This window comes from Corvus moneduloides, chromosome 1, assembly GCF_009650955.1.
Source record: "Corvus moneduloides isolate bCorMon1 chromosome 1, bCorMon1.pri, whole genome shotgun sequence".
Taxonomy (NCBI): Eukaryota; Metazoa; Chordata; class Aves; order Passeriformes; family Corvidae; genus Corvus; species Corvus moneduloides.
Window position 1 is genome coordinate 104,217,236 of NC_045476.1, and position 27,433 is coordinate 104,244,668.

The 27,433-nt window shown below is 37.4% G+C and overlaps 1 protein-coding gene across 12 annotated transcripts in view; it reads left to right on the forward strand.

Moving 5' to 3' along the window:
• The window catches only part of NETO1 (neuropilin and tolloid like 1), an 84,054-nt gene that overhangs the window by 33,136 nt on the left and 23,485 nt on the right, over positions 1-27,433 (forward strand). For 10 of the 12 annotated variants that reach the window (XR_004242377.1, XR_004242375.1, XR_004242371.1 and 7 more), the window contains exons 5-9: positions 1,327-1,368; positions 1,482-1,609; positions 12,902-13,130; positions 24,029-24,142; positions 26,379-26,925. Coding sequence is in view for 7 of the 12 variants with exons in the window: in XM_032120922.1 (XP_031976813.1) it covers positions 1,327-1,368; positions 1,482-1,609; positions 12,902-13,130; positions 24,029-24,142; positions 26,379-26,925 (1,060 nt within the window). In the remaining 5 variants the exon portion in view is untranslated. Of the gene's footprint in view, positions 1-1,326; positions 1,369-1,450; positions 1,610-1,959; positions 2,037-12,901; positions 13,131-24,028; positions 24,143-26,378; positions 26,926-27,433 lie in introns of those variants that run through there. The other 2 variants (XM_032120934.1, XM_032120941.1) reach the window with 2 other exon arrangements.

Genomic DNA, 27,433 nt, shown 5'->3' on the forward strand with positions numbered 1-27,433 from the left:
TCCATCTACTGATCTATAAAAATGCTTGACAATTAATACTAATTGCCTGCTCAGCTATATTTGCAGTCCTGTAAATTCATGAATATTTACTCATGATTTATGTTGTGCAACTGTAAAAGAAATTTGGGAAGAACAGCAGCCTGGGTATAGAAGGGCAATTTAAAAAGTGATTTTACAGCTCCAGTTTTTGAAGTCAACACCTTTTGACTGTTTAGGTTAAAATGGCTGATCGTGCTTATTCAGCACTAGACTATTTTGTTATATTATCTGGTTATGATTCTTACTGTTCTTAATTTGCTAAGGCTAGAGGGAAACAGCAGATTTGGTGGGTTAGTTGCGAGTTTAATGTTTTTTTCATTTGATACATCTCATTCTTCCAAAATTTCTCTTCTTTTTTTTATTTATAGTTCCTTCTTACACAGACCCAATTCTGAAACAAGAAGATCAGTTCCATAAGTGAGAAAAAAGTGCACAACATTCATTTTAGGTAGAAAAGCAGTGCAAGTGATAAAAATTTCCCAGTCTATTCTAAGAAATCATTTCTTGAAATGTTTTAGTCTTTCATATTTCTGGTTTTGGACAGTATCTTCAAACTGAGCCACATTTTGTGAAATGATCATTTGTCTATTGCATAGCTGTCTGTTGAAGCATAGGTCTAAGACCCAATTCACTTCATCTCTGTATGACACCTGACTATAAAAACATGATACAAACCCTCTCAAATAGTAAATACAGTCATGTTTATCTGATGGAAAATAGCACATGTATTAGACATTACCTTGTTAGGACAATAACTTCTAATGGTAATTCTTAGGGAATAATTTTTCCAGTAAGACCAAATGGATTTTTCTGACAAAGAAAGTGTCACCTCTTGGGCAGTAGGGATGGCAGAGTATTCATAAACACAGAATTAAATTCAGATTTCTCTAGTTAAGTTGAGTGTTATTCTGCAAAATGCAAAATAGGCAAAAAGATTCTGAATGGATCTGTAAATATATCCTCTTTCATTAGGCTGATGTATTAAAATGTCATGTGGTTAGCTGTGTGTGATGTTCTCGCTAATGTACGCAGAAATATTTTTGTACCCTTCTGAAAGGGACAGACAGAGAGAAGCAGGATTTCGTAACAGAAAAAAATAACTTGGTATGACGATATCAGTAATTTCTGCATTAATAATTATTGTGCTGCCATAGTTTTGAAACATTTCTTATTTCCAAGAAATCTATGTATAATTATATAACTAAAGTGCATTATAAAATTTGAGCATATTGACATAACATCCTAGAATATTGAACAAAACTAATTTTGTCTTTCTCTATTTTTAAGATCCAGATTTTAAGGACCTTGGGGTTTTGAAGCCATTGCCAGGTTGGTATGTTGTTTTTGGGTTTTTTTCTAACTTGGAGGCCTTTATATTCTGCTGTAGAAAACATTTGTGTTTGCTGTTCAGGTTTCATTTTTTCTGGTGTTTTGTTATTCAGTTTGTGAGTTTGAGATGGGAGGACCTGAAGGAATTGTGGAATCTGTACAAATTGTTAAAGAAGGAAAAGCTTCTGAAACTGAAGCAGTAGACTGTAAATGGTACATCCGAGCACCACCCCGATCCAAGGTCAGTCCTTCATCCACTTGCTGATTTGCCATTTAATTTAAGAAATTGACTTTTCTAATATATTGTGCATTTCTTAGTACAGTCAGATCTCGTTTAATAACTTCACAGCTTGAACTGTAAACTATTTCCTTCCTTCTGCTGTGGAAGGGTAATTTGTTATCTCAGCCAAAATAACCACCTTTGTCCATAAATGATGATTTGGGCAGTGCTATTGTGCTTTTTGTGCCATAAGTAATTTTCTTAAATTCATCTTTAATTTTGCTCATATTTTTAAAGAATCAGTGTGTTTTCTTAAGTGGGAAGTAATCTTATAATTTTAATTTTCAATATATTTCAAATACCTAACATAGAGACTACTAAGGGAACACTGCTGGCTCCCTAAGGTCATCATTGTTTCTCGTCTGGGAACTGTGAAAATGGACCCAAGGTAAATTCATGTTCCTCTGTATGACGCCTTTAGTTCCTTTGGTTTAGAGACACAGACAAAAAGAGTGTTCTCATTTCTTTTCCTCCACAGTCAGCAAGCCAGGGCTTTGTAAGAAACATGAGAGGGCTGCAGTGAATTTAAAACTACTTTTGTTGGATTCCCCTTGATTTTCTCTCTTATCTGTAGCTTATCAGTTATGATATGCACTAATTGTTGCTGGCTACACTACGACTTCATCCCTCTTTGCAATAGGAACAGCTTTATGCCTCCCACCTACTTTCATTCCCTGTGTAAAAGACACCCCACAGTATACTTTTTCTAGCTGTCTTTTATTGGACAAGAAAGGTTTTAGGAGGTAGAATATGTATATACACTACTCTCTGCCATCTTTAAACAGATAAGGGTTTTTTTGTATAATCTCAGTGAGGAGACTGTACTGAATATGTAATTGTTTCATCATCAGTATAACACATGGAGGAATGCTGAAGGGTTCTCTTCAGGGAAGGTTTCCAGAAGAGAAAAAGTCATTAGTATCAGCATTTTTCTATTGGGGAAGTTTAGGAAAAGAGTTGGCTCATAAAGACTACAGATTAATTTATTTCCAGAATATACTTTAATCTTATAACTTCTTTTTTACTTTTGGATAAAATTAATATTGATAGAGGTTTTCAATTAAGTAGATGAACTTCCCTAAGTAGTGATATGAGGTGATTGGGCTGATGAATGATTATCCATGTGTTATATGCAATTTATATTCATTCGGGGCAAATCCCAGTATTGATACAATCTTTGGGAAGAACATATGGAGACCAGCCCTGCTGAGAAAGTCTTGGGGGTGCTGGTGGATGAGAGGCTGGACATGCCCCAGAAATGTACGCTCCCAGCTGAGAAAGCCAATTGTATCCTGAGCTGCATCCAGAGCAGCTGGACAGCAGGGTGAGGGACGGGATTCTGCTCCTCTGCTCCACTCTGGTGAGACCCCACCTGCAGTGCTGCATCCTGCTCTGGGGTCCTCAGCACAGAAAAGACATGAGCTTGTTGGAGCAGGTCCAGAGGAGGGCTACAAAGATAGTGAAAGGAATGGAAAACCTCTCCAGTCAGGAAAGGCTAAGAGAGGAAAGGTTGTTCAGTCCAGAGAAGAGAAGGCTGTGGGGAGACCTTATAGCAGCCTTCCAGTACTTAAGGGGAGCTCTAAAGGGTCAAATCTCTTATCAGTAGAGGTGTTTTAAACTAGAAAAGGGTAGATTTAGACTAGATATGAGGAAGACATTTTTACAATAAGGGTTGTGAAAAGCTGGATCATGTTGCTCAGAGAGGTGGTCGATGGCCATCCTTGGAAACATTCAAGGCCAGGTTGGACAGAGCTCTGAGCAACTGGATTTAGTTGGAGACGTCCTTGCTCATGGCAGGGGAGTTGGATCAGATGACCTTTATAGGTCCCTTCTAACTTGAACTATTCTAGGATGTATTTAAGTATTAGTAGAAAGAAAACAGACAAACACAGAATTGTACTTATTAGAATCAATACAATTAAATAAGCCAATAACATTTCCCTATAGTCTTAACTCAAGTTTGATTGGTTGATCAGATAATGTAATTGTGATGATCTTACTTGATCTAATTCTAAAGTTCTATATGATTCAAAGCCCTGCTAAAAATCCCACTTTTACCTACCTGTAATATTTATCCATACTTCAGTTATGATGTAAAACTCCAAATTGGATATTTATGTAACTGTAAATACAGTGTGTATCAGAAGAATGCCACACTACCACATTAGTAGAGGGCTAAAAATTAAAGTTCATTAATTCTTCATAAACTTCCGTATGTGCATTTGGTTGTGTTGCATTCCAAGAAGTGGATCCCAGCTGAAGGGCATCTGGAAGGGAGAGCAACAAGAAAGTTTTAGGAAAATGAAGTAATACTGAATGTTATTTATTGTTATCTAGAAGATTTTGTGAAGGAATGCAATATAATAAAAGGCTTTTACAAGGAAGAAGGAATGCTCTGATGCCCATGTCTGCAGGATAACTCAGGCTCCCACACTCTGAAAGAAGGTTTCAGGTTAGATATGAAGGAAGAAAAATTCAGACATCAGGGAGGGGATTATGAATGTTTGGTTGAGAAAGTTGGTTCAGCTGGCATTGTCAGCAGTCTGAAAGTGCAGGTTAGGTAACAAGCTGTGAAAAATGAGAGAAACATTAATAATCCTACCTTTAGGCAGAGGGCTGGGCTGGGTCATCTCTTGATGGATCCTGCTGTTCCCATCTTACAGAATTATCTGGGTGGAGATTGAGCAATATAAAAGCATATAAATCAGTGTTTCCTAGCATGGAGTTGAAAGGTTTCACAGCAAGCTAGGAAAAAGAAAACATTTTTCAGGCCTAGATCCATCTTTGAGGGGTAAGTCTAATTTAGCATTTGAACATAGTGTGTTTTTCCAACAGATATATTTATATACACACAGACAAGTATATATATGTATAGATGCACACACATACAGTTATGGTTTCATCATACTGGGACAAGCTGAAAAATATACAGTTATTAAGGAAGGAGGAACAAGTGGATAAATTTTTAAGAAACTTGTATGAAGTAAGATTTATGATAAGACTTTATGGGTCTGATTCAACTGAACTGGCACCTATTGTCCATGTTTTACAAACAGCTTCCTTTGTCCTTATCTAACCTTGAATTAATGACATATTCAATACACTTATTTAGTGACATCATTTTAATTTATGTCAGCTCGCACTTATGAAAACAAGCTCTCCTGCTAAAAACAGTGAGAACTCCACAGACATCTTTAAATCCACATGTTCCTGTACTCTGGGCTGCACAGTTTGTTACTGGGAATTATGCCTAAAGGGCGAGAGTTTCTCAGAGAGAGTTTGTGTTGGACTTTTCATCTTTAGTTTCTTAATTAAACTGTGCCAGAAGGTGGTTTGCTTGCAATTTCATTTGGCGTAAGCTCGTCCAATCTAAACTGTCTGCAGAAACAAGATGCAAGTCCTTCCCTTGGTTTCCAATTCCAGATTCAAGCCAAGTCTGAGCTCAATATATGAGCAATGAGATCAGCCTGAGCTTCAAACTGACAGTCTGGGTCTAATGCTTCTATCCTCAGTGAGCTGGAATGGGAAGGAGAGCAGAAAATTTGTTGCACACACTTAAAATAGAGCCATCACTGATTACCTTGTATCACACACATGCACACACACACACACACACACTGAAAACTGAATCTGAAAATGCATGCAGAACTCAAACTTTCTCTAAGTGCAGAAGGCAGTCTGAACACAACTTCAATCTATATGCAGATCTGGAGTCTTATATGTGAAAGCAACTAGTTGAAAAGTCCATGTTTCTTGTAATCATTCAAAGTCAGTTCCTGCTGAGTAAGGTAGCTGTGAATTTTGAATAGAGTAATACTGGGGGTTCTGCATTTTGTGTAGAATGTGACCACAATTAGTATTCAGAGCAAGAAAGGAAAATTAAAAAGAGTGCTAACCTACTCAGAGCAGTAAAGTTCTGGAGGAACTTCCTCATCTGAAAATTTTTCAGTGTAGAACAAAGCCCAATGAAGGAAATGTATAAGCTTATTGCACAGGGATTTGAAAAATTTCAGAGATATTTTTGGCTACAAGCAGTGGATAAGCAAAGATTTTGTATTTAGGAATAGAAAATAAGGAAATGAATAGAATTATAGTTTTCTTACTTTCTGTTAAGGGTGAAGTATTGGAGGATAATGTCAACAACAAATGTTTTTCTGTGTTGGGTGGGTTAGGAGAGGCCCCCCCAGGAAGACAGAACCATGTTTGTGCTCAAGTAGCTCTCCCTTTGGTGGGTAACTTTCCCAGCAAGGTACCTTTGTGTCATGGTTGTTCTTTGAGAGGCTCTACAGAAAAAATAAGACAGCAGAATCTGATGGTAAGAGTAATAAAACATTTACAAATATGATATTCTTATACTGGGAAAAAAACAGTAAGCAGTGCTATTAAAAACACTATTATCAGAATCTCTGAGCACCTCAGAAAAAAGCATCAAAGCAGGAATTAATTTGAATGTAGTCCAGTGGAAATAATGTATTCTGGAGGAATAAGCAATAGGTACATTTAGACTGAACAAATGGCAGGAGTAGCCTCTTTATTTGCACCATGAGAAATAAAACGAAATTATAAAGTAGTTAGGCAAAGTGATGCCTAATTCTCTTTCCCCACCTGAACATGATATTGGACAAAGGTTATAGGATGCAAGACTTAACACAAAAGATTGAGAAACCCAAAGTGTCAATAAATGAGTATTTAGTTTTGACACATCATGGCAGCATCCTTAACCCAGAGCCACCAGTGAGTGGTGGCGTCTGTTCCAAGCAGAGCCAGTGAGGAGCAGTGGGAGGGGGAACACAGCACATGGGAGGGGGCCAGGATGAGGGAGGTCACAGCACCAGGACATGACTGATGAGACTTGGACAGGCCTGGCCGTGGTGGCTGGGGTGTAGTGGTGGCTGGACTCGTCTGGACAGTGGGGCCAGCCCAAGCACAAGCCAGCCAGCCAGCAGCTTGGTGAGGGACAAGGCTGGGGTGGTGAGGAATGAGGCTGGGAGCGGGACAGTGTCACCCAGTGTGACCAAGACACTTGTATGTTTACAAAGGGTTACTACTGCTACCTGGCATGCTCCTGACCAAACGGAGAGATGACTCTTTTGGTTCCAGGTGCCTGCCTTCGTATCGAGTGTAGTCTGGAGAGAGACCGGGTGGTTGCGCATGCATTTCCTAGAGTGTTGGGAGGAAACATGAGGTGAAACAAATTGCAGAGCTGTGAGTGAGTCTGTTTAAACTGATCTGACTAAACCAAAACATTTTCTGCTCTCCTGTGTGAAGTGGAAATCTGTGCTCTTAGATGAGACCTGCAAGAAAAGCAGTTTAAGCTGTTGGCACTGGCAGACTACCATATATTAATTTTTGGAGGCTTTTTAATCAGGTGTAGAAGAGAAACTTTAAGTAGTGCACTAAAATTTAATGAGTGGTGATTCTTGAAATGTTAGAGAAAAAGAAAATTTAAAGGCTGAATAACCTAACAGCCAGAGACAGTTTTGCAAGCTTCAGATGACCTCCATCTCTGAAGAAGCTCTGTAGCTCACTAATATAAAGATAATGCAAATAATATTATGAATTTAAGAAAGCCCAACATACATATGTGTGGAACAAGGTGAATAAATTATGTTTAAACAAGTAGAAAATACTGTTTACCTATGTTAAGCTATTAAAATCCCTTGTGTGAAACAGTTTTCTGAGATGAAGGTGCAAGACAAGTACATGGTTGGAATTGTGTCTATAGAATCTCTGCTACGAAGGCATGTCAATGTACATACCAGAGTGACATTGTAAAAAACCTCACTTTTAAGTTACCATGAATCTATTCCCTTCAGGTATAGAAATATAACTAACCTCAGCATCCTCAAACCAAATAGCTATTAGGAAATGTAATTTAAAAAAGCTACAGAAGAAAGTAATAAAATGTCTGCCAAAGAGAACAGCAGAATCAGGATTTGATCTCCAGCTTTCAGTGTTAAAAAGCAGAACAGCACCAAGGAGATGTAAATGTTGCTCACTTGTGAGCATTTTTGCACTCTACTAAAGAAAAATTAGGATGACTTGACAGAGTAAGTGTCCTATTGGATAGTCACAGAAGAAGAAACAAATAGGACAAAAGAAAGAAATCCGAAGAGAATCCAATTTTATAGACAAATACTTGTCTATAAAAATGGTTCTGATATGTGAGCCTTGGCTGTGAATCACAGGGTCTTAGAAGTACAATATAAAGTTGTCATCTTTGACAGACAGTATTCTCCAAGCTCCAGAAGAGAAGAAAATATGAGGTATGGAGCTCTCTGTTTGCACAACATGGTCCCAGACTAGTAACAGAAGGACCAAAAATGTAGAAAAATCCCCCCAAATAACAAACAAAAACCAAACAGAACATGTGTTGTTAACACTTCTGCATTGAAGTAATTTTGATTAAAAAAAAATTTTAGCATCCAAGCAAGAGATCAGGCCATTTCAGAAGACAAATTCAAGCATCATTAGTAATATGCTTTTTAGGCTGGTGTACTCTGTGTCCAGTTGCCTTGAGGGAGATTAATTAGTGTTGCACAATCTGCTTTAAAAAACTGGGTTTCCCAGGCCTAAATACGTGAGGTATCATCTTGAAAGTACTTTGTTAATCACATAGAGCTGAAAAAGATGCAGCATAAAGCAGGCACTGTAACTGATCACTGAGCAATGGGACAATTTAACCCAGTCCTGTGCTTACAAGTGAATTGATTGAACCCAGAAGCTGAATGTGCAAAATCTGGACATTATGCTTGGATGAAGAGGAGGCTTTTCTCTTATGTCTAAATTACTTTTGGCAGCTGAATGATGGCTTTTTGTTTGGTTTGGTTTAAGGGGACTGAGTGTCTGTGCACATATATTAAGTCTGATATGCTGGGATATGGTTTGAAGCTTTTCCTGACTGGCCTGATCAATCATGTTGTCATCCCTAACCTTCAGTGATTGATTAAAAAGCAGAACTCATCAAAAGTGATTCACTATGAGGAGATTATAATCTGACCATTTTACTGAGATGATACATTATTTGCAGTTTATAATAATTTTGGGTTTTTTTCCCAATATGTTCCATCAGAGATTTCTGTTGTTTTTAAATTTAAATTAAAAGAAATAGTAAAACGTACCCAACATCTTCCTTTTTGATTATTATTTATGGTGGCAATACAAACCCTAAAGGTGACAAGAGAATTATTTTAAATATAATGTGACCGAGTGTAAATTACATATGCCACAGTTGCAGTGAGGCTTTATCAGTTTTGTTGCTAATGACATTGGCATTAGCAGTGATATCTCAAAACTCAGTAAATCTAATACTTGAGCAGCCCACTCTTCTAAGTAATGTGGAGCCGATGATTTGATGAAAGTGGTCTTATTAGAACTTTGCAACAAAAATGTGAAAGAAGAAGACATGGTAGTTATGCTTCTTTTTTCAAATAAGATGTTTTCTTCAGCAAGAATGCCTGGATTATGCTAATATAATGTGTCAGTATCTATGGAAGTGTTCATTCCAAAAGCTCCTATTGGCACCAATGAAAAAATGCTTAATGAAGGCAGATGGTGGTGTTTGAATCCGTGACCTCTTCTTCCCTCTTCAGGAGAACAAAGTTTCTTATCCACTGCTGGTAGAAGTAATGGCTAAGATTTCTGTAAATGAAATAACCAGTAATATTGATAATTTTTCTTTCACTTTCTGATGAATTTGTTTTAGTGACATCCACATACCAGTGAAAGTAATGAGAATGTTGCCACTGATTTCAAAAAGCTATGTATAGGGAACATTTTGCATTAGATAAGAGTTTTTCATATAATCAGTTTTATTCTTTCCCTGGAGAACTCAATTTGTTAGTCATTTTCTTCTGCCAGTGTGGGTCTTACAGCCAGTGACAGGAACAATGGCAAATACATAGCAATAAAACCATAAAAGTTGGCAGAGGCGTGCAAATGCAATTAAATTATTCCTGCTCTTTAAAATGAAATCTGATCCAGTATCAGGTTGTCAGTTTGTGTAATCAGTTTCCAGTTTTTAAAAGTGCACTGCAGTCTTAAGCCAAAGGTCTGATTCAAATAAGTAGATTGAAAGATACCCACTGATTTCAGGGTGTGTTGTATCAAGTCCTCAATATTTTATATAAAGTTCTGGGAGTAGTCATCTCCAAAGACAATTTTGAGAATGAAGCTCCAACTCATCTCAGAATATCAGGAACTTATTTTCTCTAATTTATGAAACTTCATGCCATTGGAGAAGGTGGCATCTTTCTTCTAAAGGACAGACACAGATTTTTAAGTCAAATATTTCTTTCCCGTGGCTCCACAACCTACCAGATGTACATATGGTATGGTGTTGGCTAAATTTCTCACACAGAGGAATGAACTGGTATGACTGACAACAGAATTCAGGCTTGGGAAGAATGGCTTCTTCACTGAAAGACTCAGAACAAAATGCTGAGTTCTTCTTGATTCCTTTTCAGTATTTATGACTGCTACTCTAAGAAATATTTTACTATTTTATAATAGTGTGTCTAGTGTGCCTCCAGAAACTAGAGAATGTCAAATGATAAGCCCATAGAAATAAGATTTTGTCTGTACTGCTATATGAACAGTGCGTTGAAACAGATCAGGAATAATTGATGAATGCTGGAAATTGCTGGGAGAGCTGGTATTTTGTAACCGCAGTGAGGATTAGCACACATTTTTTGTAAGAATGAGAACTCTTAAAAATTGCATCTCCATACTGAAATGGGATACCCTTTACAAGAAGTACATGTGCATATATATATGTATATGCACATACACTTCTACATATATAAAAAGCAGCAGGATAGGAATAGAGAACACATGAACAAGTGTGAGAGGTCTGTCATTCAGTAGGTATAGTTTTACTATAGTTCTGCCATCAGATTAATGTAATCTTTTTCTGGAGTAAATATGAGCTTTCTTGAAGAGGGGAATAGATAAAAATGTGATGTGATACATTGCACTGTATCTTTGTAGTCTATCATGTATGTATGTATGTATATGGCATATAAATATAAATGGTGAATATATGATAGGCATATACAGAGAGTAAAAGTAATGATTCATGACAATAGCCTGTTGCAAGCCTTCTGTTTTCTGTGAGCCATCTGTGTGACATGCTTCTCTTCCTGGGAAACAGTCACATGTATGCAATACTGCATATAATCAGCCACAGGAGAATTTCATTGCATTACCTGTGACAAAGCTGTCAAGCACTGAGGCACCTGTCTGAAGCAGACTGCTCCTGTTAACTGAGAAAAGAAAATCAAGGAGCACATTTAATTCCCTAAGTTATGCAGAGAAGGACTACGGACTGTCTCAGCTGCTTCCCAGGAGAGGCTGGGTGCCAGGGTTGCACAGTGATAGTTACACCCTTGCTTGAGCAGGACGATCTGATGTCAAGGACACAGAAGCAGCTCTCTGGTGTGTCCCAACTATGGGCAGTTGCTGGGTGTTTGTATCATGGCTCTGCCTCTTCCCATCCCTCCCTCCCTCATGCGGAATCTTTCTCTGTCAGCCCAATATTGTGTATCATTTCGCTGTTTTACTTAACAACCAGTAAATGAAGTGAGAAACACTATAAAAACTATACCTTGATGTATTTCCATTTGAATATGTCTGTGTATTTCTGTTAGCTGTTCCATTTTGTAGAGACCAATACAAGCAGATTCCTTCATTTATAGTACGTAAACCCCAGGATACATGGTGAAAGTAAAATACACTTAACTGCAATTTAATTGAAATAGGTTCCTCTGAACTCTTCTGAAGGATGGAAATGATGAAATATGAGTAAGGGTTACCGTAAGAATAACATTAGAAAAAAGATGTGCCTTTTGTATACATAATTTAATCTGCCAGTAAAAATTTTTCAAAAATTTTCCTTTCAGGACACTTATGCAAAGCATAAAAAGGAATGAAAATATACCATAATACACTACCTGAAAAGGCCCATTAAAAAACCCTGAGCTATTATTAAACAGTAGCAGACTGCTTAAGAGCACATAATTCTCAAACCATAAGAGCTTTAATGTATTAATGAGGTGGAATTATGAGTCTTGTTGCTACTAGGATATGCACTGCTTGTGTACTTTTTGCAAATGCAGAGAAGCTTATTAAGCATTTGTTCTGTGCATATAAAAAAAATACCTGAAGTCAATAAAATTGTTTGGGAATAAGTATATTTGATGTCTAATACAGTGGGGTTTATTTTTTAGTTATTTTTTTATGTGAAGATGCATACAGCTCTATGCTGGGTATGTTTACTGCCTTTTTATACAATTTCTGCCCTAATTCACCTTTCTGTATCACTGTCCTGAAATCTCATGGGTACCGTTGGCAGTTTGATTCTGTATTATGTTTCAGTTGGAAATATTACTTGCCTTCTCTGTGAATGGAATATTTGATGTTGCTTGTATAATCAATTGCTTTTAAAATTGGTGGTTTTCCCTATTAAAGTCCATATACATTTGAATATCAATAATAGCCTTTTATCCTCATCCTTACTTCTTTCTAGGTAGATTTAAAGAGTTCTTTTCAAAGGGCAATATATCTATTACTTTATGCGACAATTTAGCTTGTATGCAAGAGACATAAGTCTCTAGGAGTTCCCACAAGATATGCTTGATTTCAAGCCTGTTAAATTATGAAAATATATACCATAATGCTTGGTTTAGAAGAGCTGAGATGGTGGCCAGATCCTTGAGGAAACATAAACAGATTAATGATTGCATTCTGCCTGGCTCTCAGATTCTCACTTCCTGAATCAGTGTAGCAGAGACATATAAAGATGACACATTGACTCTGGGGAGAGAGCAACAATGATTTGCCTTATTATTTCACATGTCAGTCATGTAATAGACCAATATCGTACCGAGTAGTGAAAGAAGAAATTTCTCGCTTATCTGTCCTTCAGCTTGAAGAACCATTGTACATGCTTCTGAAAAAAGGTATATATTTGGAAATTAGGACCTTACTGTGAATAAGAACAAAGAAGTATCTCGATCTTCTGAGAGTTTCTACTTGGAAGCAAAACAAAACACCAGGAAGTACAAACAGTGCTCAGTTTGCATATTAATGGCCTTCCAAGGAACTTCCCCATGGACCACCAGCTCCAGAAAAATTATTATGATGGGGATATTGTGTATTTTTTTCTCCTGCAATGTAGAGCAAAGTTGCTTAATATTTTTTCAGTCATTCTCAAATGTCTGTACATGTTGCCTTTGTTGTTTGATTGATTCATAGATCTATTTGCGATTCTTGGACTACGAGATGCAGAATTCCAACGAATGCAAAAGGAATTTTGTAGCAGTCTATGACGGAAGCAGCTCTGTGGAGGATTTGAAGGCAAAGTTTTGCAGCACTGTTGCCAATGATGTAATGCTGAGGACAGGTCTTGGTGTAATCCGTATGTGGGCAGATGAAGGCAGTCGCAACAGCCGATTCCAGATGCTCTTCACATCTTTCCAAGAACGTAAGACCCTAATCAATGCATCTGCCTTTCAGTTTGTTAAATGATACAACTCCCAAAATCTGTTAATATTTTCTACATGCAGAGCAGTCACTGAATTATGTTGCCAAACAAGCTATGTAAATATTCAGAACAATTCTTCCAAGAATTTGTAGTGAGCAATAATTTGTAATGCAGTAGACAGACCACAGAATTCAAAACTAGGAAAACAGGTACAAGTGGTCATGACCTGTCCAATCATATAACTGTGACTTTTGTCTGATCCCCAAGCTACCATGTAAGTTTTTCCTTACACAACATGGAAAATAATACAGCTCTGAAGGTTTTTACCAAGTCTGATAATTTTCTATGAATTTGATTTTTTAGATTTCATTATGATATGCATTTGAAAAATACATTATGATTATTTTATCACAGGTAGTGGGTGTGTGCGTATATCAATGAACGTGTGTGTCAGATATTGTTAAGCAAAGAGTTTAGGGGTTTTTTGTAGCAACAAAAGCTTTCTAAAAGCCTTTTATATTTTGGTTAATATTCTCTTTATGTGCCTTACTTGCATTTATATTTTTATATGAATTCTGGGCTCAAATAAAAAGCAAAACAGCCTTTGAAAGAGACAAAATGTAGTTCTAGACAGTTTAAGAAAGCAATCAAACCAATCACAAAAATCCCTCAACAAAACCCAGTAATTCCATTTGCTGAAAATAATTGACCCAGATAATCCTGTGAAAGACCTGTGAAAGATATCAATTTGTTTTCTTTGATGGGAATAACACATATTTAGCTTTTTCAGAAAGGTGTATGTGCATTTATTTTCACATGCTGGCTCATGTTAATTTTTAATGTATTTTTGGTTTGTGCATCGTGTGTCTCACAGAAAGATTTCTTTGCAACTGTCAGTGGTTGGAATGAAGGCTCAACCTACCAAATACATTCTTCATCTGTATTCTGTGTGTGTACCCTGCAATGAGGCAACGAGTCGCTATTGAGAACAGCCTCCATAATTCCTTAATTATGGCTCTGATTAAAAATTTCTGACAGTTTACATGCCTGAAACTGCATGCGCCACAGTACTCTCACACTTGCAGCCTTAGGGTGGATTAAATTTTCTTGCCTGCAGATCAGGCTGGGGTCTAAAAGACACTGAGAACCCTTGGTTGAGATGATGCTGCACTTTCTCATTCCTGCAGCTGGAGATGCCTTGAATATTCAAGATCTGATTCATTTTTTTCACAAGGCATCTTGATCTGTTACCTTAGAAACAACTGCATAGACACTGGAGGTTCACAGCATATAAAGAACTGGAGAGTAATGCACTATGATGACTAACTTGAAATGAAGGTTTGAATAGGTGTATGTTTGCAAAGCTCTCATATTTTAAAGGATTATAAGGAAAAATGTGGGAATTTTTGGGATTTTTTTTTCTCTTACAGTATTCCTAATATATTTACCTGACATGCTACATCTTATGAGCTACTCCTTTCTTGTAAGCAGATGATAGTTTATACTGAATAGTATTCTGGCTGGGAAATTCAAAATACTAACATGATGTGTTTTCTGTAAATTTACTCTGAAGAGTCATTGCTCACTAAAAGCTGAAAATTTATTAAAGGCTAAACAGTACTTTGAAATATGTTTACATAGCCTGCTCATAAATAGTAGAAGAAACTGCATCTGTGATTTTAATGCTGGGAATTGACTTTAAAGATTTAAAGGTAATGCAGGTGGTACTTTCTGTGTCAGTTGTCCATAAGTGCCATCCTATGCCACATACTGCTGCGGGCTGTCAGGAGTCGGCTAGAGCAGATGTCAGGGAGATAGCTCATGGCATGTAAACTGCAACGTCTTCCAGCAGCGTGTGGGAATAATTAGATCATCTTCATGGAAGAGAAGGAATGTCAGACCTCATTCAGGGAGATCTGCATCAGGGAACAGACACCTGTGTGTCTATTTGGGGACAAAGAAAAAGGAAAAAATTCTGTTTTGTTCATAGAGCTGAGAAGGGAACAAAATAGAAGATGACATTTACGTTGCAGTAATGTGCATGGGAAAGAGTGACAAAGTAGAATTCCTGTATTTACTGTTCCTGTGGGAATGACCAGGAGGTGTTGTGATCTGTTGCTCCCCAAGTTCCTCTCCTTAGTGTGGAGTTAGGCTGTTGAGACTGTGAGTTTTCCCTTATACAAGGTGCTGTGTACTGGAAGTGGTATTTTGTGGAAAAAAGCTACTAAGCCTGAGCATTGTTTTCTTTCAGTGTAAGTTTGTTCAGTGTTAATTCTTGTTACAGAGCCATTTTCTGAGTACTTGACATTTGTGTAGAACAGAGAAATATTGAAGAGATTTCTTATATGTTTATTTTCATATGGTTCGATAACTGTGCTCCAAATCCATTTAAAATATGTAGGCATTTTTTTGTTGGCATCTAAAAAGTGGTCTTATGAGTTTCCAAACCTCTCACACTGATGTTTTCAGAGCAGCAGTGCTATAAATGTGTCCTAAGGAAAGGCATACAATGCATGAGGTTGTTAAACTTCCTGCACCAGAAAATCAGGAATGATTCTCATCACTGTCAAAATAGTAGTTGAGCTCTAAGTAACACTTAATAACTGATTAATTTTTAATGGGTGATAATTTATAGTGATGATCTGATATTTCATTATCATCACTATTAGCTATTCCAACTGTTATTGTGGGGTTTGTCTCCTTATGTCCTTACCTTATTAATCTTTAAGATATCTTCTAAGCATAATCATATTTTTGTGCATGGGAGTCACTGTCTGCACTGGATTTTAAATATCCAATAAATTAATATAAGAATCAGTAAAAGGTAAACAAAAAAGCTGGTATAATCAAAAGGTGTCTGTTCATCTGGTAAGAAGACTTGAAAAATGAGTCTTTGTTTTTTCACCCACTGACTAACTGTTCATTTTATTTTCCATGATTGAAGAGTGATCTCCAGCCTGATTAATGACAGACATGCTACACCTACAGCTTCTTCAAAGAGCTGCTCCTCAGCAGACACACCTACACTTTAGCCTAAAAGCAGATTTGTAGAACCAGGGCATATGGGATAAGAGAAAAACCCTCTGTATGCACAGCAGACAAGATGTTCACTTTCTCACCTCTGACTGCTCTTTGGTAGCACAGCTTCCTTCTGCGTCCATAACCCTGCACCAGAAACCCCAGACCAGAAAAAATTCTTTCCTTCTCTTATTTGTTGTCCCTTTGAACTCTAAGTCTGTTTTTAGAGCCCTGTCACATGCGACTTTCCTAATGGAGCACAAGTTCTATCATTCTTATTTTGTTTTTATTACCAAAACCCATATTTGGATAGAAATCTAAGGCTGTGTTTAGAATAGTATTGTGCAGTTTGATCAAGTGTCAGCACTCAAGTCCTTGTTTACAGGCTTGAAGGCAATCACCCAGCATGGGCAGTTCTTTAATGGGGAAAAGGAGCTGCAGGTATGCAGTGTTAGGGACTGTGTTTTTTGAGGTAAAGCTAATGGAAGTACTGAAAAAGGAACAGCAAGGTGTTAAGCGCAACATGTAAAGAGGCAGTTTCCCCTTGCAAGGACTTAAGAATGTAAGCAGATTGCAGATTTGCTGGTTTTGCTCTCTGCTTCCACACTAATATTTTAAAAAGAAACCATTGGGATTGCTTCCTTACTGGTGAGTGCTCATCTGCCACTTTCTTCTCCTCTGTGCTATTTGCAGCTATCTTAGTGAAAAACCCTCACTGGCTAAGCATCCCAGTGACTCCCTGACCCTGAACAAAATAATTGTTTGGTGTGCCCAGAGTGTATAAACTGAACACAGGCTGGAGCTCTGGGCACATGTTCCTGAGCTGCCATTCCCTCTTGAGTTTTTATATCAAAAAAACCCCAAACAACAAAATGTGAAACCACATATAGGTATTTTTTAAAGACCAGATTATTAATCTGTATATGGTATTAACTATCCATAAAAGTTACATTTATCTTGCACAGAGCTGTCTGAAGGTGACTGAGAAAACACTCTGTTAAGAACATCTCATTTTCAAGTTTCTAATAGCTGTATTTTAATAAGCATTTTTTTTTCCTTAGTGGCAAATGAAAAGATAATCATTTTAATTTAGGTAATATACTTGTAGTGTACAGTACTAAAACAATCTTAATAATTTTATAATTTTAATAAAGCAAATGAAATTGTCTCCCAATAAATGATATTTTCCTTGAAAAGACTGATAAAAAACTTCTTCCTCTGTTTCAATGGTGATTCAAGGAACATCTGAAGAATTTAATTTTTCCTTCTCTTGTGGAGGAAAAAGCCCTATTTTTCATTAAAGAACAATGGGAAGATCCAAATGATCTGTGCTTAAAGAATTTGTGTGCAGAGCATGATGCAATGAGCTATTTCAAGTAGAGGAGGAGTAGGTGTGAAATGTCTAACGACTTCAGTGTAAAATGTTTCTCACATCTAACCATTGTTAAGATTTCAGAATTTTCCCATTCACCCTTAGGAGGAAACAAGACCTTTCAAAGGAAGGGGGGAAAGGAGGGAGAGAGATAAGCCTAAAAATAACAAGCAGGGTAGGGCATTTGTCTAAGATTATCCAATCTTAGCCTGAAATCCCTGCCTTGAAACAGGCTCAAAGGGTAAATCCACATGGTTCAATGAAGTACAGCTTAGACAACTGGGCTGGCTTGCTCAGAGCTAGTTCACACCCTGGAAGCAAAGGAGTTGCACTAACTGTGGATGGTGCTGAGAAATAGTGAGAAATACACTGAGGAAAGCACTGCACTGAAGTGGAACAGCTAGGCTGCACACCAGTTCCATTACAAACCTGCTTTTAGCTCCATCTTGTAAAAATATTTTGACCTGCCCATGATTGCAATTTATATCTAGAGTATCCTGCAATGCCCAACAAAATGATGCTTAATGCACAGAGATAATGTATTTTGTTACTTATGTAGTAACGTCACAATAGTATAATAATTATTAAACATGGAATATTTAATTTCTAGACTGCTTTACAAATATTGTCATTTGGTAGTATAAACTGGAATACCTTACTTGTGAATAATTATTTTATTGTCTGACTGAAATCAGTATAACTTTTTTAAAATATAAATTATGACTGCTTTTATTTCATGTTGCTTTGTAAAGTTGGTATATGGAAGAACTATTAATACACATTATATGTCTCTGTCTTAGGGCTATTCAGGATTAAAATATTAATTTTTTGTTAATAAATTAAAAAGTGTAGATTGTGGGCATGTGCATTTCTAAAACCTTTCTATAGTAAGAAAATACAGAAACTCCATTGGTTCATTTTTTTAAGAATTTTGAAAGCAGTAACCTCAAATATCAGAGAGAAGCTTTTTTGAATACTGCGGTGGAAACCTTGTGGAAATATGAATATATAACAATCTCCTAATTTGTGGTAGAAACAGAACATATTTACATGCCCAATAACAGAAATAAGGTTGTTATTATTATAGTTGGGGTTTTTTAAACATAGGTTTCCTAAACCTGAGAAAAAAGTCTGGGATATCACGTCTACTCTTGTGAATGCTTGTGTGTCTTCTAGGATAAGGGCACCATCTTGTGTTCAGTGTAAATAACTGTTGCAAAGCAGGAGATTTTACATTATAGTGAATTCAAGAACTATAAAATTTGTTTGTATATTAAGATACAAGGTATTCTTACACATAGCACTCACATTCATAAAAAAAAATCATCATTAAAAATAATGTAGAATGAAAATGTTTGAAATTTTTAATATTGAACAAATGATTTTACAAAAACTATTCTTTTATATAAAAATAATTATTGGTTCAAATTCAAACTAGAAAAAGAACCTTTACTAATATTTGTCTTTAATTAGTGATTTAATTTAGAATATATTATTATCATGCTGTAAAAATCAAATAATTTATTAGAGACTTAACTTTATTGAAATATATCTGGTTTAATTATATGTGTAGTTCTAATTTGCTCAGTTGTGTTATAATCATTATGAATTGTTCATCATGCTGAATATGTTGTCTCACTTATTTCTAGGCCAGTACCTTGGTAGAGCTTGACTTAAGGCAGCTTTGGGACATAGGAGAAATAACACAATTGTGTGTTCCCAGCTGTTACTTTCAATCTAATTATGAAGTCAGGGTTTTTTTCAGAGAGCATGGAATGGACTCCAGGATATGGGCTAGTCCAATCCTTCTGTTCTAAGCAGGATCAGATACAGCAGGTGGCTCAGGGCTGTGCCCAGTTGGGTTTTGAATATCTTCAGTGATGGAGATGACACAACCTCTCTTGGTAAACCAGCTCTTGCACAGTGTTTGACCAACCTCAAACTAAAAATTAGTTCTTGCATTTAAAGGGAATTTCCTGTATTTCCTTTAGTGTTCATTGCTTCCTGTCTTGTCACTGGGCATTGCTGAGCAGAGTCTGGCTCTGTCTTCTTTTCTCCCTCCTGGTGGGTATTTGGATGCATTGACAAGAGCCTGCTCGAACCTTCTCTGCTCCAGGGTGAGCAGTCCCAGCTTTCTCAGCCTCTCCACACACCTCCGATGTCTCAAGCCTTTAAAAGGCCTTCATGGCCTCATGCTGGGCTCACTGCAGTACATCTGTCCCTTTTGTGCTGAGGAGCCCAGAACCTGACACAACACTGCAGATGCGGTCTCACCAGTGCTAAATAGAGGGGAAGGATCATATCTCAGCCTGCTGACAATTCTGTTTTTAATGCAGCCCAGGATAGTGGGGGCTTTCTTTGCCACAAGGGAACATTTCTGGCTCAAGATGATTCGAGGTGACCTTATTGCATACCAGAACTTCTTCTGCAAACTTGCTTTCTAGTCGGTCAGTCCCCAGCATGTACTGGTGCGTGAAATTATTCCTCCCAAGGCACAGGACTTTACATTTCCTTTTGTTGATCTGGTTGAAGTTCCTGTTTGCCCATCCCATTGAGGCCTCAATCAGCATGATTTTTCAGAGATAATCAAGAGTGGCTTCACAATGATGTCAGTCACCTACTGGGGACAGTCACCAGGAGTTCATGTCTGTTCAGTTGATTACATATTCCCTAATCTGGTCCTCTTCCACTTAGAGAAGTCATATTACTGCTGAGATCATGCTGCCCTACTGCCTCCTGTTATACCTATCCCTTCTGTGTTTGAGTTTAGTCAGGAGCTCATTGTCCATCCATGCAGGATAATGGCTACCTTCACTTGATTTTCGGCCTGTCCAGATAGACAACTGCTGAGCTTGGAGGAGGTGATCTTACAGAATCAACCAACTCTCCTTGAACCTGTATCTTTCCAGGACCACCTCCCATGGCATTTGTCCACCCAGATCCCTCAACAATGAACTTTTGCTTTTCTGTGGCCCAGAATTATGATCGTGCTTTTTGGTTTATTCCTTCTTGGCAGCATCCTGAACGCCATCATCTCATGCTCCTGACATTCATTTTCCCAACTGATTCTTATTTATAAAAGTATAAAGCACAGCAGAGCTGTGCTCATCAGCTCCTTCATTATCTGTGCCAGGAAGTTATCAATGCACTCTGGAAACTTCCTGGATTGCTAGTGCCCTGCTGTGTTGCCCTCTACAGACCACATGATTAAAACCCCTGTAAGGACCAGGGCCTGTGATCATGAGGCTTCTTCCAGCTGCCTGAAGAAGATTTCTTTGACTTCTTGCTCCTGATCAACTAGTGCAGACACAAAGAACAACATTGGTAGCTTTCCACTGGGTTTTCCACCAATCATGACCAAAAACCCACTTGGCTCCTCACCTGGGTGAGCTCTCTGCATTCCTGCTGCTCTCTCAAATAAAGGCCGTTTATGTAGTGATGGGGAAGACCATGGAGTCATAGAGTACAGCTTCTAGTGTGTGGAGAGAGTTGTGCTGCTTTATCTAGTTGAAGTTAATGATAGCAGTAGCTTCCTTTTGTGAAAACATCCACAATCTTGCTGTCACATACTGCTTGATTCCACTGCCATCCTGGGTTCTGTAACAGCTTTAGGAAAGCATCAGGATCAGATCCCTCTTGTTGTAGAAGAATCTGGTTTACTACCAGTTCATTTATCTTTTTGTTATTAGTAGAATATCCTGGATGTAGCATCCCAAGACCCCTTTGCTGTGCCTTTTTTTGGGCAAGAAAGAAAATTTTTCCAATGTACAACAGGACCGACATGTTTACAACTTCCCTTGATGCTTTCATTCTTTCCAACAAAATACCTTAATTAGAGTGGGGGAAATACATTGACTTCTTGTCCAGCCTAATCCCTCCAGGATCATGGGACCACAGAGAGGACTTGGCTATTTTAAATTTATAAACATGAAGAAGAGGGAGCTGTTTGTCATTAGTTTTCTGAATCTTACACTTGGGTTTCTCTCATGCTAAATTTGCTGTAGTGGCTTTGAAATTGCTTTGCTACACTATTCATCTTGTTTTGACATTTATTCACATACCATTTTTTTCCTCCACTGTACAATAGCACAATTTAGGAAAACTTAAATTTTCATTCTTTTTCCTTCCTTTCTCTTGCCTTTCGTTTCCAGATGTCCCTGTCACCTTTTCGCATAATTATTCCTTCTTCTTAAATTCGAAAAAAAAGGTCTTTTTTATTGCTCTTAATTTTTCTCTCATTTCTGAAAGTTTTCCTAATATTTTCACTTGATAGAAAATCTCAGTATTTCTTTCAGTGCAGAATGAAATAACCAATTGACATTGTTTTTTCCTGTAGAATACTCTCCTTCTTCCTCTTCCTTTCACTTCCTTGCTACCTACCTTTAGTTCTTCTTTTCTACTTACCACCACTATATATCTGAATTCAGACAGCACTCTGTCCTTCCCACTTCACTTCTAAGATCCTTCATGCCATTCTGAATGTTTTTTGGTGTTTTGGTCTTTTTTCTTTTTTTTAGTTTTTCTTCTTTATGGCTTTAATAGTATAATCTATCCTAATCCTGCAATTATTTTTTTGTTTTCTTTTGTTTTTAATATTTCCTCCTTGTTCCCATATCACTACTTGTACTTTATCCATTTGATATTTGGGTCTTTTTTTTGGTACACTTTGTATTTTGAATGGGTGGCTCTTTAAATCTTCTTAGGTTTCTCACTTTTTTTTTTTGCATAGAGTAGGCAGTGAGACTGTTTCTGCATGTAGGAAACATCCCAAAAGATCCTCACCTTGCCTGGAAACAGGGATGGCACCTAGAGTGTGAAAGGATGGTTATGCATCTGATGTGTTACTTACGTGATGTGTCACATCATGATGTGGCACAGTATCCTCCAGGCTCAGCCTTCACTGTCCCCAAAAGACAGCAACGGATAGATAAGGACTGTCCCTAAGCCTCCTCCCTTTCTAATATGCACATGTGCTCTTCTGATCTGTCCAGCATAAAGTAGAATCCTTTCTATAACAAACTTAAAATGTGGTCAGGCTCACTGCACCTTAGGAGATGGCATACCAGATTTAAAAACAAAAATTGAACAGTGGACAGGCTGGTTGATGTCCTCTGCTTTGACTAAGAGATACAGTGTATGTACAGTGTTATAGCTGAGGGAGTGGTTGCATATTTGGGGGTGTGCATGTTGACTTTGACGGCATTTACTACTATTTGCTTAACACACCGTAACTGCTCCAAATAAGCCAGTTATGGATATCTTAACATAAACACTTATTGGAAAATGGATTTCTTGACATGATATATGGGGTCATTAAGTTCTGCAATATAAATCCTTTGTACTGTCCTTTTTTTGCAAACCACTAAACCATTCTCTCTGCTATGCATTTATGTTGTCAGAGGAACTGCTTCTAAAATTGCAGAGGAGAACAATTTTCATGAAGCATCAAACTTGAAGTATCAGTAATATGAGCGTCATAACTGCTTTCTGATTTGTTAAGGGTCTAAGTTTATTTTTCTACCTTTCCCTTAAAAATAATTATAATAACACTTTTTGGTTGCTTGAACTAAAAAAATACATAAGGAGTTAATTTTTGCCAATTTAACACTGACAAAGTTTGTAGCTCTTCTAAATTACAGAAGGTTTTCTGGTTTGAAGAAGAGATATGAGGAGTAATTTATCTCTACTCTCTTTTACACTTTTGGAATAGTATCATTACAGCCTCAACACCTAATGATCTGCCAACACTTCCGTAAACACCACAGTTTAGCAGCATGTGCAGTACCTTCCAAAGGCTTTCAGGTGGTTTCTTCACAGTAATAATATATGGCCATCAGTAAAGCCATTTTCCTGCAGCTTTAATCTGCATGATTCTTCTAGGCCATGGGTTTCAGGGACACTGAAGACTGTTGTGCTTTTTTATCTTCATATTTGTGATCAAAGGGGTGCTTCTTAACAGTAGCATTTCTTATGACTAAAAGGTTTTTAAAATAATTTTACTTTGTGTATAAATGTTCAGGCACCATTGATATGGGCCCTAAAGTATATATATTCTTTGAGTCACACAAGTTTTCTTATGAAATTGAGGTTTCAGCAACAAACTTCGTAAGATGTTATTTCCCATACATTAGATCTGTCTGGGATACAGTTAACTCTTTTTGTATCAGCCCATAAGGTGATATATTTTGGATCTGTGGTTAAACTGTTGATAACACCATTGATGACTCCCCACCAATGTTTGGAAGCCAACCCACTACAGCCATGAGAGTCATGCTAGGGGAAGGTTCAGTCATTTCAGACAAAACTGAGAACCTCTTGCCACAGAGTAATAAACAGTCTGTGACTTGAGCGCTCTCCATGCTGCATGTCAAATGTTTAATATGGTCAAGGAGTATGTGTTGTATAGCTTTTTCATATTACAGAATACATGTCCACTCCTGGATGTGTTTGTTGAGGAGAGCTGAATGATTTGCTAATTAATATAATTTATAATTTCTCTCATTTTTAGCCCCCTGTGAAGCCAACACATTCTTTTGCCACAGTAATATGTGTATAAATAATACACTGGTCTGCAATGGACTCCAGAACTGTGTGTATCCCTGGGATGAAAACCACTGCAAAGGTAACATGTAGAATTGAAAAAGTCGTCATTTACACTGCATGAGATACAGCATATGATCCTCAGTTTCTTGCTAAGTATGTGCCAGATGGGTGAAACCTCAGGGAGAGCATACATCAAGCAATAGAGAAAATGAAGGAACATAAAAAATGCCAGTGGATTTTACTTTCAGTGTTTTCATTTTTTTGTCCGGTGTTGCATTGGTTATGTCCGGCCAGCTGGTTATGCTCTTCTGGAAGGCTTTCTGGTCACTTGGTCTCTGTTTTCCATACAATCTAAAGTATAATTAAAGGTAATATTTTGGTTCCTTTGCCATAGTTACCTTTGTAGAGGAGTAACATATGAGTAGCAGGTGTCTTTTAGCTGCATGTTATGCCCATAATAGCCCAGGTGGTCTTATAAAAGAAGGTAAAGTGAAATTAACACTGTAAGAAAGCAACCAAATCTACCTATAATCAAGTGAAATTGCAGTGCAAGGAACAAGCACAGGAAATTAGATGGAATATTTATTTCATAGGCAGGGAGTGATGTTCTTACTCATGTGCTGACAAGGGTTTCTAAATATTCCTGTGGTTCTGTTAAAAAAAAAACCACACCAACCCCAAAACAGCATCTGTGTTGTCTTTAGGGAAAAGAGCTTAACTAAAGTACACTGCAGGCTAGGGAGACAGTTCGCTTCTGTCTTGTATCCCCCTGTCTCCCCCCTACTGCAGATTTGCTCCTGGAAACATGGGATATGCCAAATTTAGGAACCAATCAAGAAAAAATTCAGAATGAGGTGGTTTAGCAGTCAGCCCAAGTCTACTGAAGCCTGTAAAATCCTGACAAGCAGCGCAGTAGGGTAAAACACAAATGAAAATATATACTCCAAAAGAACACAGCTAAACTGTGGCATAGCATAACATTCTTCAAAGAAACTAAACATACAATTGGGAAATGATTATTCATTCTCTAGTTCTTCACAATAGAGGAAAACAGAAAACATTCAGCACTCTAATTTCCAGAACAATTTTCATCTTTCCTTCATCAAGTGTCTTTTATCAGGTCTTGTGCATTTATCCTCTATTTTTTTTCTGACTACAAAAAGGAGGTTTGCTGATTCCAGCAAAAACGTTGTTTGCTGCAGTGCTGCTTTTTCTAACTCTGCTTTTTCTCCAGAGTCTGGAGTCAGTCAGTTAGAGAAACATTGAGTGAATCTACAAGCACAGACAATGAAGCACAGACTGAAGAGTTAAGTCCTGGTATCTAGGAGATTATGAAGAGACGAACGTTACTGTTTCGGTGCCAATAACTTTCATTTCAAGCCAGGAAAAATTACACTAAACTGGGTGTTGAAACTTAACCACAATTGTCTTGCTATGCCTGAGAGAGACTAATGCAAATACTTTCAACTTGAATTTCTACAAGGCTCAGTCACCATCTTGAGTCTGCAGACTTGTGAAAGCAAATCACAGAGAAAGATACACAAGAGGAGGGAGAAATTGATTTTATTTCATTATTTTATCACATTTTTCTACTTCATTCACAATGCAGAATTTGCTGACTAACTTATTAGAGGCTCTTGAGTAAAGGGTAGTAGGTATGATCACCTTTTGGATTTTTTATGGCTGTTTACAAAAGTTTTGGTAATTAATAGGAAAAAAACCAGAAATAACTTGCACCAATTTGTTTTTTTCCTTCTGAAATCTAAATTTGAATAACTTTTCTATTTTCTCCTGATTTAGCTTTTTCATTGAATGCTGTCAAAATTCCTACTCAGCTCACAAATATTAGAACTCAAATCCTGTAAAATCTTGTTCTTTCATAGGACCTAATGTCCCAGTTGCATATATTTACTGGGAGAGAGAGAAAATAATGAAGAGAACATCTGTAACAGTCTTGGGGGCTTTAGCAGGCAAATGGAGTTCAGAGGTGCCACTGAAGCCATCTGCTTGTTATGGTGGTTGCTTTTTATAAAAAAATTTAAATAATTCTTTCATTTAATTAAGCTTGCAATATACCCTGAATAAATAAGTTTCCAAGTGAATAGGTACACAAAGGATTTGTGTGTTGCTTATTTGGCTTAACAAATACCTGATTTCTCCCTCTTTTTTGTTGGTGAGATTGATTAAGTGAACTCAGACATAGAGTAGTCTCAGCCTTGCAGTATTCTGTGAACCCATCATAGTGGTTTTTATTCTTGAACTGCAATTAATCCTGTGTTTTTTGTTTTTTGTTTTTTTTATTTCCTGTCACACAGAAAAAAGAAAAGCAAACCTATTGGACCAACTTACCAATACCAGTGGGACTATAATTGGGGTGACTTCTTGCATTGTGATCATCCTCATTGTTATCTCTATTATAGTACAGATCAAGCAGCCTCGTAAAAAATTTGTCCCAAGGAAAACAGACTTTGATCAAACAGTGTTCCAGCCTCCTCATTATGAGTTATGCACCCTTAGAGGGACAGGGACTACAGCTGACCTTGCTGACGTTGCAGATGACTTTGAAAATTATCATAAACTGCGGAGATCCTCTTCAAAATGCATTCATGACCATCACTGTGGATCACAAGTGTCTAGTATTAAGGGCAGCCGTAGTAACCTCAGCACAAGAGATGCTTCTGTCTTGACAGAAATACAACCCCAGCCTGTAAAACCACTTGTTCAGCCCATGAACAGGAGAAATATCCTTGTAATGAAGCATAGCTACACACAAGATGCTGCAGATGCGTGCGAGATAGACGAAATTGAAGAGGTGCCAACCACCAGTCACAGGCTGTCCAGACATGATAAAGCTGTTCAGCGGTCAGTATCAATAGATTTTTGATGAAGACTATTGTGTAAGGACTTGACTGCCCAAACATATTCACTCTTTGTTCAGTAAAGACATATTTTCTTTCTTCTTTATTTATTGTTTAAATTTCTGTTTCCTGATAGCACATGTCGTTACATTATCTCTCTGTCTCTCTTTCTCATCTCTGGTCCTCCTTCCTGAAGGGTCCTGTATGTCCATTTTATCTTTCTACTTTATTTCTTTCTTTTTCTTTTACTGTTTTACACGCACCCACGTACATACACAGGTCAACAGAGAACAGGTACAATTTTAAAAACCAAAGAAGATTATGTGAATTTTGTTTTTGGAACAGCCACATACATGTGGTTTCCTGGTCACTGAGGTGGCCTTGAATATCTTCTGCTGTTGGTCTAATCATCTCTAAATAAATACATCAATAAATAAAAGATACATGTAGCCATTTTGATGCATGACACAAGGATGAGGAACACATTCCTGGGGTAAGGAAACCCCTTTTCT